The sequence below is a fragment of the Cygnus atratus genome, chromosome 8, assembly GCF_013377495.2.
Source record: "Cygnus atratus isolate AKBS03 ecotype Queensland, Australia chromosome 8, CAtr_DNAZoo_HiC_assembly, whole genome shotgun sequence".
NCBI lineage: Eukaryota > Metazoa > Chordata > Aves > Anseriformes > Anatidae > Cygnus > Cygnus atratus.
Genome location: NC_066369.1, coordinates 15,495,696 through 15,509,179, shown reverse-complemented (window position 1 = coordinate 15,509,179; position 13,484 = coordinate 15,495,696). Strand labels below are relative to the sequence as shown.

Sequence of the window (13,484 nt, the reverse complement as noted above, 5' to 3'; positions counted from 1 at the left end):
CTGTTGACTTCTTTTAATTAATTTAATAGCTTGCGTGTTAAATATTACTTGCACCTTCTTTTGCTCACCTGGTGCTATTGCAATGTGACAATAACTTTGTGGGTGACAGTGTCACAGCACAGTGTGTAACTGCTATCTGAAACAAAGAGCTTCCTAATATCAACAGGAGCGCAGGCCTTCCCTAAGACCAAAGCATGCAGAATATCTCCCAGTGTTTCCTGGCAGGATTTAAAACAAAACAAAAATAGCTGAGAAAGCTGTGCACGTCCTCAATCACTTGAGGACAATCCTGTAGCCTGCATCCATTTCTTGCCTCTCCCTACCCCCTCATGTCTGGATTTGATCCCGGTATTACTGACGCTGCGGCTTTGCCTTCCTCTGGTGCCTTTCATCCAGGGTTCTGGAGGATTCAGACCCTCACGAGATGCTAGAGGGGCTTTTCAGGACCCTGTGGAATCCCCTCTAGAAGTGAAAATGAAACTGGGGGGAGGTTAACACCATGAATTTAAGAAAGAAAAGGATGAGGCAGTATGTAGATGCATCTGTGTTTAGTTTTGCAAATCTGTGTGCAAATTAGTTGCTGTTTATTACTTAATTTTTTCCTTGCCTTTGGCAGTGTGGCCATGTGGTTTTGCATGCATTTTTACAAGGATCGCAGGATCCTTGACACGCTGACACGTTCCCTCAGTGACTGAAAGCAGAGGCCACGGATCCTGGCACTGGCTCTGCTCCCCCACGGCACCCACTGCCAGACCGCGGCCAAAAGCCTTCCTCGGCACAGCTCCTGCCTTCTCTCGACAGAGGGGCTTTATGTGTGGGACAGGGGCCTGCAGATAGGTTTTCATGAAATACTAACAGACGTGAATTAATCGTGAAATCCAAAGCACAAAGCGTGTTGCAATTGTTCTAAATGAAAGTATACTACAGAGGTTAAATAACAGCATGTTCGGGGCTTGTATGCTGATGCTACCACTAATATATTTTAAAACTATATATTTATATTTTATAAATTTTAAAACTATTTTTATGTTCCTTGGCAAACTTGCTTTCAGACGCAGTAAGATGCCCTGTGGAGACAAATCAGCCTATAGCAACTGGGATTGAGGTCTTCTGCTGTTCTTGTCTGTGCCCTGAATTTGATGTTTAATTTCTCATTGTCTCCATTGCTCCATCAGCACCGGAGGCACTAATCCCCTCTCCCTTAGTGTGCTGAGGCTGCTGGGGGCTCCAAGTTCTGCGTGGCGATGCGCAGACCTCGCAGAAGCAGCACGGATGTGCAGCAGCAAGGCAGGCTGCGCCATGGGGCGGGAACCCTGTGGTTGTGTCAGCAGCTTTTTAAGCACCTGTCATTGCACCACAGAGCTTAGACAACAGTCTTCCCCCTGCAGTGATTGTCCGAAGGGCATGCTGTTAATTGTTTCAGGGAAAGGAGCTGCTTTGTTTCTGTTTGCATGGTGACGGACTGAACAAGGAAATATCATGCTATTAACCTGAAAGTTGCCTAGCATGACACCTTTATGTTGTCCTTGATGGATTATGCCACACATAAACGCATTGCGGCTGTCCTCGCTGTTGCATGTGTTTTTCTTAGCAGCAACAAAAACGTCAGATGTGTCACCTGAGTCTGTAGGAGGCTGTAATTCCCACAGACACTAATGAAAAAGAGCTATGGAGAGCAGCCCTAGATTCAAGGTACCTCTGTGTATGTGTATTCAGCGTCTTTTACTCTCCAAAAAGAGTTAAGCTTAGGATTTTCTGTCTAAACTTGCTAGTAAGAATCATCTGCAGAGGAACACACAGTAAAACTCCAGCAGTGGCTGATGAAGGAACAGGAAAGCTCCCCAAACAAAGATCTAGCAGCCAGTGTCATGCCTGAGTAAGGTGAAGGAGCAGCAGTTCCTACTACAGGGCGCTACTTTTTCTTACGCTGAGTGGTGTAGATCTTCTCCTTGCTGCTAGTAGGCAAAATCATAAGTACCATAGAAGAAAATGTCAGTTATCACAGTGAATTGTTTTGGTGGTCTTTATTGAGACAATCTGTCTAAGGATATAAGTGGATGAATTTGATGAAGCTCACCAGTCTCTCTTCTTGAGAAAATACAGCTGAAATCCATTCTTATTTCAGCCTGGCCTCATGATCTTGGTGAGTTGTGTTGGTGAACTTTGGTCATTTCTGGTGGGTTTTTGACAGAATTCATGCCCACATATAAGAGCTCCAGATTCTGTATCTCAGAATGAAGCAAACTGTGTAGACATGTGAATTCATGTAGCCTGAATCCTGAATTAGTAACTTTTTTGTAAAAGCATGTGTGTTTTATGTGGAGGAAGTGGTACACTGTGGTACAGAAAAAGAAGAAGGGAGTGGCCTGTGAAAAAGGATTGCTAATTCAAGAAGAAACTCTTTGAATAATGTTATAGGTAGAAGAAACTTTAAAAAAACGTGTTATCACCAGACTGGTTATATTTTAGTACAGTAATTGACCTTATGAGTCAGTTCATGTGTGTCTGATGGTCATTATTTGTGCTAAGTGGAGGCAGTTGTACGGGAACAATCATGTGACCTTTATCAGGACTCATTCAGGACTCATTTTCTCACTATAGAACTGTTTGGAAACAGAAATAAAATGATTGTTATAATGTGTAAGCGCTATATTATATACATATATAATGTATATATATATAATTATAATGTGTAATCAATCTTCTTAATTGCTGCTTTTCTTTTCTTCTAATAGAACCACCTAGGGTTGTCATTTCGCCTAAGAATCAGACTTTTACAGAAGGCTCTGAAGTGTCCATCAGATGTTCTGCAACAGGTTATCCAAAGCCAACAGTAGTATGGACACACAATGAAATGTTTATTATTGGTTCATACAGGTAGGAATTAAATTCTCTCTCTCTCTCTCCCCCTCTCCTCCTTTTATATGTATGAGAAAGAAGTTGTGAAGATTGCTGAAATACTCTGACTTTCTTCCACAGGAGCCTGCAAGTTTAGGAAATAGTACCTCAACTTTCATCTTTATAACTCTTTAATTTCAATTACCTCATCTCTAAACTAGAAATACTGTGATTAGCACCTCCATGTTCTTCTTGTAGTGAGGGGCCCAAAACTGAACACACAATTCAAGGTACGGCCTCACCAGAGCCGAGTACAGAGGGACAATCACTCTCCTGGTCCTGCTGGCTGCACTATTCCTGATCCAAGCCAGGATGCCGCTGGCCTTCTTAGCCACCTGAGCACACCACCCGCTCATATTCAGCCAGCTATCAAACAATATTGCCAGGTCCCTTTCTGACGGGCAGCTTTCCAGCCCCTCCTCCCCCAGCCTGTAGCACTGCTTGGGGTTGTTGTGCCCCAGGTGCAGGACTCGGCACTTGGCCTTGTTGAACCTCATAGAGTTGGCCTCGGCCCATCAGTCCAGCCTGTCCAGACCCCTCTGCAGAGCCCTCCTGCCCTCGAGCAGATCAACACTCACGCCTAACTTGGTGTCACCTGCAAACTTACTGAGGGTGCACTCGATCCCCTCATCCAGATCATCGATAAAGATATTGAAGAGAACTGGCCCTAGTACTCAGCCCTGGGGGATTCCACTAGTGACCGGCCTCCAGCTGGACTTAACTCCATTAACCATGAGTCTTTGGGCCCAGACACACAGCCAGATTTTAACCCAACCAAGCGTATACCCGTCCAAGCCTTGAGCAGCCAGTTTCTCCAGGAGAATGCTGTGGGAATGTTTTTTACAAGATTTAACTCAATTGTCTTCATAACATGCATTGATTTCCTCTAATAGAAATAATAATACCAAGTTGTTTATGTTGTTTATCATGAGAAAAAGCAATACCTGTTTGTAACCATCTGGTCATGCTGCTGTTGTTGCTTGGAGTGTAGATGTAACACTTTTTTCTTTAACTAGCCGTTTTGGTTGGTGGTCCCCTATGTATTTCCAGGTACAGGCTGACCCCAGAAGGCACCTTGATCATAAGAAAGGCAATTCCAAAAGATGAGGGAGTTTATGGTTGCTTGGCAAGTAACTCAGCTGGGACAGAGAAACAGACATCCACCCTTACATACATTGGTAAGTAAAAGAAGTGATGTAGTGAAACTAAAAAAGCAAACTAATACAACATCAGGGTGGTACAGTTAGAATTTGTGATACTATGCAGCTCATATTTGTCGAAATTTCCCAAAGCTCTGGAGAGATTTGTCCCTTTTGTTTTCTGTTAAAATCTGAACAGTATTGTTAGGATGCATTAGTAGCTTCCTGTTTCTTATGCTGTTTAAAAAAAAAAAAAAAAAAGATTGAATACTAATGTAGGGTAGGCATGCAAAACTCAGTAGGTCTTTGGAGAAGGAATCATGTTTCTGTAAATTCCTGTAGTGTGCTTAGCCATCTGGAGTCCTAGTCCAAATCATATCCCCTAAATACTATCCTATATTCTAACAGAGTACTAAAATTCTTAGTGACCAAACTTTGGCTGAAGAGGGAGAGAAAGGCTTTGAAGCTTTTTACTTTTTAAATGGTCAAACTCTTCCAATTCTTTCCTTCTATTCCTGCATATTCTATATAAGGTCCAGGTGTTCTGACATTCCAAACTCTACTTTTTTTTTCTGTTACCTAGTGTTTATCTGTCACCTCACATGATTTTAAAGCCTGTTTGATTTTTAGTGCAAATATTTTTTGTATACCAAGAGAAAGTTAAGTCTTTCATCTTAAAAATGGTGAATGCTTTTGATGAGGAACTCATTTTCTCTCTGTTGTTTCTTTATAGAGGGCCCAACATTGACTGTAGTTCAGAGTGAAATTCTGGTTGCTCTTGGAGACACAACTATTATGGAATGTAAAACAACTGGAATCCCACATCCCCAGGTTAAATGGTTTAAAGGTGCACTTATTTATTTACTTTAACAGCAATATTTAGAACAACGATCTTGAAGGGACTTCATTTTTCTCAAAAGCTTATGTAGTATTCAACCAGTGACTGACCTGTGAAATTCTCTAAATCTAGAAGATATGGCACTTAACCTCTCGCTCCTGTTTAAATACAGTGAATAATGAACTTACCCTAGCATAATTAAAAAGAAAAAGCTGTGCCTCTTTTGTGCTTAACTAAGCTTCATGCCTTATGCTTCATGCTTAGCTATATGCTACAAAAGTCACAAAACATCTTTCAATGCGTGGGCCAATTCTTAAAGTTACACAGCAGTATTATGGCTTCTGCTGAGCTTGAGATGTAGCAGAGCTGTTCTCTAGGTTTTACAGAGTTCCCAACTTGGCATGGAGCTGGCAGACAAGTGGCTGCCATAAATAGTCTCTAATTAAGTGGCTGCCACAAATAGTCTCTAATACAGCCTGGCATACTGTCCTAATGCTCATTTCTGTCCAAAGCTACTTCAGTTTATATTTCCCTTGTAAAATAAATATAAATAAAATGGGATTGTGTCTAATGCAGGAATGAATTTTCCCACTGAGTTGAATGAAAATCAGAGTATTTATCTGCTGAATGAATACAGTCAAGTTGTGAACTAATCTCAAACTTGGACACAGTTCTGTAGGAGTAATTTTGGTAAATACCCTGTTATATTTCAGGTTTTTTTTTTTTTTTTCTGTCTGAACTTAGGTGACTTAGAGTTGAGGCCATCAGCATTTCTCATTATTGATTCTCATCGGGGTCTTTTGAAGATCCAGGAAACACAAGATCTGGATGCAGGTGATTATACCTGTGTGGCTACCAATGATGCAGGGACAGCTTCTGGAAAGATAACTCTGGATGTTGGCTGTAAGTAGTTTGCTATAGTGCCTTATTTATGTGAGCTTTTCTCACAAATACGTGTGTACAAGTCTTTGAATAATTGTGTGTACTGGGAACTCCTATTTGGTGGTGTTCACTGAGCTAAGTTGCCTTGTCCTATTTGGATTCCCAACTTCCCCTCACTCTTCTTTTGCAAAGCATAAAAGTTTTGAGGAGGAAGACAGAGCCAGAGAAGGAGGAAACTGTTCAAACCTCAACCTAACATAGTTCTCGTGTAGAGAATACATTATACTAACTTGAGTTACTATGTAAGTTTATTGTAACTTAGTTCTTCCTGTCCTCTTTTCCAAAATCTTTCTAACTGCCTGGGGCCTGACATGTCATGCCCCACTAAATGGATGTTCCTGTCAGTCATGTATACTTTCTGAATCAAGGGAAAACTGTTTGAAGGAGAGGAAGAACTTGGTGTTAACTCTTGAGCATTCACATTCATATGAAAGGGGTGGCTGTATTTTCATTATTTTGAGATGTTTAACCCATTTCTGACCTCCTCAATATCACTAAGCAGCATGCAAGGCTGCTTTTGTGTGCTGTTGCTAAAGTTGGGAATCTGTTCCTAGGATCTGTTGTACATAAATGGTAGATAAATGTGGGTCGTCAGTAGCACAAGCAGAACTTTACTGTCACGTTACAACCTCAATTCACTTTCCGTACTCTTCTTTCTTCTTTCCCAGCTCCCCCAGTTTTTACGCAAGAACCCAGTGATGAATCTGCTAATATTGGCTCAAATATCACACTGCCATGCTATGTTCAGGGTTACCCAGAACCAAAGGTTAAATGGAGGCGGCTGAATGGTGCTTCCCTTTTCTCAAGACCATTTGCTGTTAGTTCCATCAGTCAATTCAGAACAGGAGCTCTATCAATTAATAGTAAGTAGACTAAACTTTATGAAGAAAAGGTGCCAAAGGGAAATACGATGTATACAATGCATTTAAGTTGTTATGCTACTATATAAATGTGTTACCTCTGTAAAAATACTGTATTTTGTCAGAGATTGTGTTTCTGATACTGATTTCATTGCTGTTGAGATGTATCATTTTCCCATGAGTCTGTGAATTCTGTTGTGAGTGGTCATTGGCTTCACTCTTCTTCATAGAAACAATTGCACTTTTATTTAAATAAATGTGGGTCATTGTCTGTGTTGATACTGAGGAACCACAGATGATATTATTATTATTATTTATTTATTTGTTTGTTTGTTTGTTTGTTTTAAGAAGTGTTTTTAAACTTACTGTTTTAGACAAGTACTAATTTGTGTAATAATTAAGTACTCTGCGAGTGTCTTTGCAATTTCAGTCATCTGGAGCATTTCAGTCAGCCATGGACTAAATGATGCTATTCCATTTTCTTAATCATCTCTTTTATTCCTCTCTAGACATAGAGGATGGGTGAAGTAATTCCTGTATTCTATCTGTACAGTATAGTAATTCATGTGTTATGTGGGCATCTAGTCAAATACAGACACACAATGCAGTATGTAGTAAACAGTATACCACAGAAAATGCACTGTACGATGGTATATGTATGTGTGGATATGTAAATAACTACTATATATTATTTATACGCAGTAGTGTATACTGTATTAAAGTATATGCAATATATAAGTGATGAAAAGTATCTTATTTGTGCCATGCTTTTTCACTGAAGCACTCATATAGTCATTGTTTCCCTACTTGGTGACAGAAGGAAAGGAATGGTCTAGCAAAAAGAGAATATTTAAAAGTGAAAGGTAAAAGGATAAGGTATTCATGTATTGCAAACTTCTCAGTATCATTTCAACTGCTGGAATCTCATCTTTCGTTTTTGTTTGTTTGTTTTCCCCTCTAGATTTGTGGGTCAGTGATGAAGGGACTTATATCTGTGAGGCTGAAAACCAGTTTGGAAGGATTCAATCACAGCCAGCCACAATCACAGTAACTGGACTGGGTAAGACTGCTTGGTGTCAGTGACATCCATGAAAGGAAAGAGTGGCAGCATTTCCATACTGGGAATATAGTAGGTGGCAGTCAGTGGTGTTTTTACGATACGTAGGATGTCTATGGGTTATTTACATACACAGGCATATATCTATATATTTGCACCTGTAGCTGCATTTACATGTGTAGTCGGCCACACCAACTGAATCAGAAAACATTTGCATGGAAGATTGTAATTAAATTCAGTGAATTTTGCACATTAGAACATTGTCTTTTTACTGGCTACAATAATTTGAATGAATTCCAACTACATATTATAGCATAGACCTTAACAATTATTTATCTTGGGTCCTGTTTCTTATTGCTAAGTAAATTGATTAAGGAATGAAAAATCACCATAATGCTGAATGCTAATGATTGGTTTTCTGCCATTTAATTTGTATTGAAAAAAAAAAAAGGAAAAAAAAAAAGGGAAAAAAAAAAGGCAGCAATGAACTTTCTTAGGGCAATGCATTGATATAACTGGAAAGGAATCTTAGTGATCCAAGAAGACAATAAATGTCCAGCTTCGACAAGAGTTGCGCTATTAAGGAGTTGTTTATTATCTCTGTTGGGCAATTGGCAATAAAAGGAAAAATAATGCAATGGAATGTACACATTTGTGGGAGGATTAGAATGGATCTGTCTGCCATCAAAGAAAACATTCGTTAACTTAAAACATGTGGTAGAAATCTGTAATGCTAATAATCTTTGATAGACGAGATGTTTTTACCTATTTAAAATTGTTAATTAATTCCCATTATTTAAAAGTAATTTATGAAGCACATGCACAGGATTTTGTTCTGTTGCATCACACAGAATTTTCTGCTGTGCTTTTGACCTCAATTCTAAGCCTTTAAAATTTTACGCCCAGAGGAAATTACTGCTTATTTATTGTGCTCACCAAAACTGCTACTTTTGTTCTTCAGTGTTTTGCCCAGGTAAGGAAAAATGGTATATCAACTTGGTATCCACAGGAACATGATTTTCCAGGAAAATGCTGGACTGGATCCAATTTCAACTGGACAATGTCTTCTCTTTGCTGCCATTCCTTAATCTTAGGATCACTTTATGTGTATTCCTTCAGCTTCCTTTTCTCTCCTATGCTATTCCATCCCTTCCTTTGTGTGTTTTTTTTTTTTTTCCCTGCCTTCATCATTGACATTTCAGATACCAGAACCTTATCTGGTATGTTTTGTCCTAAGATTAAGTATGTTGGCACTTACCATGCTGTTTGTTGACTGCTACAATTTTTTTTTTTCTAACTTTTTTTCCCCTCTCTGTGTAAATCATATGGTTTTCATTCCGGAAAAATTTCCTTCTCTGTATTTGTATAGTGTCTTGCACAAGGAGACCTTTTTCTGATGCTGCTGCATCACTAGTGCATCACTAGGAGCATTACTGACAAGACATGAATATATATTTAAAAAATAAAATAATCCTATTATTACTTCTAATTCTTTTTTTTTTTTTCCAAGTTACACCTCTGATTGGAATAAGTCCAGACACAGCCAATGTAATCGAGGGGCAGCAGCTCACTTTGCCATGTGTACTGCTTGCTGGAAACCCCATTCCAGACCGGAGGTGGATTAGGAACAGTATGGTGGTAAGACTGTTTTGTTTCTTGTAAGATTTGTTGGCATAGAAAATCAACAATTGATGTTTTAAGCCATGGTGACAACTGGGTTTAATTTCCAAAAATTGATGTTAAAATATAGTGACAGGTTTTATGCTTACAATAAAGATGCTTCGTGAGATTTGTCTGGCTCACTGGAAACAAGGACATGGTGTCAATGAGGTAAGTTACAACTGACCACCACCATGCAGCAGAAGCTGCTGCTTCCCCAGGAGACGCCACGTGGCTGTATCTGTGAGGCAGTAGCTGCTTCTGAGTTTCCACAGGTGCTGTCATTTGGGGTGCAGCCCCTTGAGAAATGACAGTTTATTAGTGTTTGAAATACGAAAGTGGAAGTGTGGCATGCTGACCATTATGCCTCACTGTGATCTCTGCCCACTGTAGGAAATTTCTAACTCTGAAGCATGGATAAGGGAATGGAAGATGGTAGTGGGGAATAGGAGTGTCTATACATGAACTTGGAACCAAAGTATTTGTGAATTGTCCTTTTATCTTCTATTTTACGTACTGTCAAAGCTGTTTCATGCATTCTTGTTAGCTCCTGCCTGGTAGCCTTTGACTTTGAAAATAGGAATGCTAGTGGAAAATAACCACCAGATTAACAAAAGTGTTGGAATTTAAACCCTGCTGACTGAAAAGTATTTCTTTTTCCCTAATTTCTTAAAATAAAGTTACTAGAAAATCTCTGTAGATTTAGTTTTTTGACATGAGGTAAGCATCCCTGTACCGTGCACTCCTTTCTTAGTGATGCAGTGCTCAGAGCATGAAACCTTGTATGTTTTCTCTCTCCTCTGAGAGCACACCGTTGCCAGTTTATAACTTCTGCAGACAGAAAGCTTACACAGACTCTGCGCCTGGGCTGGTTGTCTGAGTGAAGTTTTGTTTCTTTAGTAGCGGCTGAATTGCTGAATTTGAGATCCCTAGTTTTAAATCTTGCTTGCAAATTGCTCCCTAATGCCCTTTCTTCGTGGCTGTAATTAAAAAATTGGTAGCAAAATGTCTTTATGTGGGTTTTCGTATTTTCCATTAGATATGCTTTCTGTGATTTTTTTTCCTCAAACAGCCTGCTGTGCAATCCTGCCTTCATAATTGTAGCTTCAGGGAGACCTTGCTCTTTTTTTTATCGCTACCAAGCAGAACCCTGGCACTACTTGACCTTTTACTTGCTAGAGTTTTCTGCTGAATTTTTGTATCATTGTGAATCACCAGCCTTTTCTTTAGACTGTGAAGGTGCAAATAACAGAGGCTGTAACTTCTGTGAGAAATACTGGCAGGATCCTCCTTGTTGAGTTGCTAATTCTTCTGTACAGTAGTACTAGTTTCCTGTAATTGTATGCACGCGACAAAAGCTCCACTCCAAGGAAAGTGTTGGAGCAAGTTGCATTCAGAACAGAATGTAGTTTTCTCTGACCAGAGCAGGACTGGAACAATTTCTCATTCTGACAGCCTCTGTGTAAGGCAAGTCTGTGTTGCTGAGCTTATTCTAGGCAGAGCTCTTCCAGTTGATTGGTAAAGATCTCTGTGAATTTTTTAATGTTGGTAGAGGGCAGGTAATTTTTAATAATTACTGTCTTTTGGTGAAAGGTGCAAGTTTTCATTATCTTTTGCAATAGATACTTTTTAAATGCTGCTGCCAATTAAAGTCTATACAACATGCTCAGAGAGTGAAGGTATGCTTAGAGATGATCCCTTGTACATGATGGTTATGCCAAGAGTTTTTAGAAGGTTCTGATAACTGTTAAAAAAAAAACTAAAACAAACAAGTCATCTATTTGTAGAAGAAGAAGAAGAAGTCAAGAAGTCATTGCACTCATCAGAGGTGATCTATAACGACACTGGGTTACTGGTATAACTACAAAGTGCAGTAAAATAGTTCAACTAAGTTTGTTCTTGCTTTAATGCGTGTCTATAAGCACCAGTGGCAGTTGCATATATTCTGTGACAGAGCAGAGTTGCTGCTCTAGATATTAATCTCACTCCAGCATTATATACAAGGTGCTACTAAAATTCTAATTTAAAATTAACTTTTTATGAAAGATGGAAAGTAGGAAAAGCTCTAGTAAAGTTCTCCAGGAACACATCATTTTTTTAAAAATGTGAAAGAGTAAAAGTACAGCTGCACTGCATCCCAAAGTAAATATTATCAAGCAAGTATTTTCTTTAGTAAAATGTTACATCATTATTTTGGCAGCTGGTTCCCAATCCCTACATTAACGTTCGCAGTGATGGAAGCCTGCACCTTGAAAGAGTTCGGCTGCAGGATGGAGGCGATTATACCTGCATGGCCAGTAATGTTGCTGGGACAAACAACAAAACTACTACTGTTAATGTGTATGGTAAGGAACACTGTCTTGTTTTGTGCTGGATGGAAGATAAAAGTGTGTATCTTACTAACAGGAGCTCTCACTAGTGCTTTCTCATTATAGCTATACTAATTTCTCAATTTTCCTCTTTATAGTAATGTTGCTTTGTAAAGTAGCATGGTCCACTGCACAGGAGAGAATGGAGCAATTGAGACTTGTTTTAAAATTAAACAAAAATAACACCATTTTATGGTTGTAAAAAATCTTCATTTTGAAACATCTAGAAAGGTCAAGCTGTGCAAACTCGATCTTTAGCTTTATTAACAAAACAGATGCGAGTTTATTGAAAACCATGAAAAGCAATGTCTGAGGGTTTTCATAACTGATAAAAGGATGCACAACTCATGGGAGAATTGCAATTAAAATAAATTAGAACTTTTGCAAAACCTTTTTTTTTTCCTAGTCCTATCAGAAATTACATTGCCAGCAAGACAAGTGTTAGGATTGTGGTAACCCATCTGTATTTCTGCCGTAAATTCATGCATTAACGCTGTGTGGGATCCCATCTACTTCATGGACTACAGCCTGAAAGTTTCTCATGTGTTAAATTAATCATGGAAGATTTATTCTAAGCTTCACTGAAGATGCTGGAACACTGTTCTATGTTAATAATAGCTGTTGCTTGTTAATTCAGACAAGTATGCAGTGTCTGATAAGGTCTTCTGTGTGCACAGTAGGTTTTGGAATTTTTCAGAACCTGAGGACAGAAGGGAATATATTTATATGGTTTTTGAAAGATCTAGTTCTTGGTATTACAACCTTAAGTCTGACCATATCTTAAATCTGTTCTTCTTTCTGTTGTTAATTGAGCACCAGCTCAGTTAGGGAGGGGTACTGAGGTTCTTGTTACCTCTTATTAGTGATTTAATAAAGTAATCTGGTGGTTTTATTCAAGTTCCTCTCTCAGTCTGCCCAGTCCACGCAGAAACCATCAGTGCAGTTATTACAACTTTGTAGCATTTATAACAAAGATTAAATGAAATTGTAAAGAGATTTTTTCTTCACTTTCAAATCTGCTCTTCTCAAAGTGTTGTCCAGCAATAGAAAGTGATTCAGCACCAAAAATGCTGAGCCCATTCTCATGAAAGGTGCTATATAGGATAGATCCTGTATAGTACTGTTTCAGGCATCTAGCCTAAAATGTCATCAGTGAATGGTGTGATAAAGGCTGCCTAAAATGACTGCAATCAGCTGAAATTCCTACATTTAGTCTAAAGCTGTGTGTACCTGATCTACCAATCAACCTGTGACTGACATACTTTGATATGAACAGATACATGTTCTGTCATAAACGACTGGAGAGCGGAGGAGGAGAAGGTGGCAGGTAAATGTCAATTAGAGGGTTCGGAGAACAGGCTGAAAATTCCCAACCCTTGCTGTCTGTAGGAATTAGTAGTTCAGTATAGAGACTTTATTGCAAGAGTTGTGCTGTGGTTTGAAATATTTTGCACGTGTTTAATACTTGCATTTATTTTTAGTTCTGCCTGTTATTCAGCATGGACAGCAGATATTCAGCACCATTGAAGGAATCCCAGTAACATTGCCATGCAAAGCAAGTGGAGTTCCTAAGCCGTCTATTGTCTGGTCCAAGGTAACATCTCATCTTTGAGCTGTTCATGGTGGAAAATGAATTGAAGACATCTTTTACTTGTCATAAAACTGTAGGCAAGAGATGCAGCCAAAAAACTGCGTTGTGAGGGATCTGGAAGTCTCTATTTG

The 13,484-nt window shown here is 39.1% G+C and overlaps 1 protein-coding gene across 1 annotated transcript in view; it reads left to right on the top strand.

Annotated features, from left to right (window-relative positions):
- Positions 1-13,484, top strand: part of HMCN1 (hemicentin 1) — a 203,689-nt gene that overhangs the window by 75,257 nt on the left and 114,948 nt on the right. Inside the window, exons 12-20 of the mRNA XM_035537930.2 lie at positions 2,736-2,877; positions 3,949-4,076; positions 4,771-4,884; positions 5,620-5,778; positions 6,486-6,680; positions 7,639-7,737; positions 9,245-9,372; positions 11,594-11,738; positions 13,244-13,356. Of these exons, the coding sequence (XP_035393823.1) occupies positions 2,736-2,877; positions 3,949-4,076; positions 4,771-4,884; positions 5,620-5,778; positions 6,486-6,680; positions 7,639-7,737; positions 9,245-9,372; positions 11,594-11,738; positions 13,244-13,356 (1,223 nt within the window). The remainder of the gene's footprint in view (positions 1-2,735; positions 2,878-3,948; positions 4,077-4,770; positions 4,885-5,619; positions 5,779-6,485; positions 6,681-7,638; positions 7,738-9,244; positions 9,373-11,593; positions 11,739-13,243; positions 13,357-13,484) is intronic.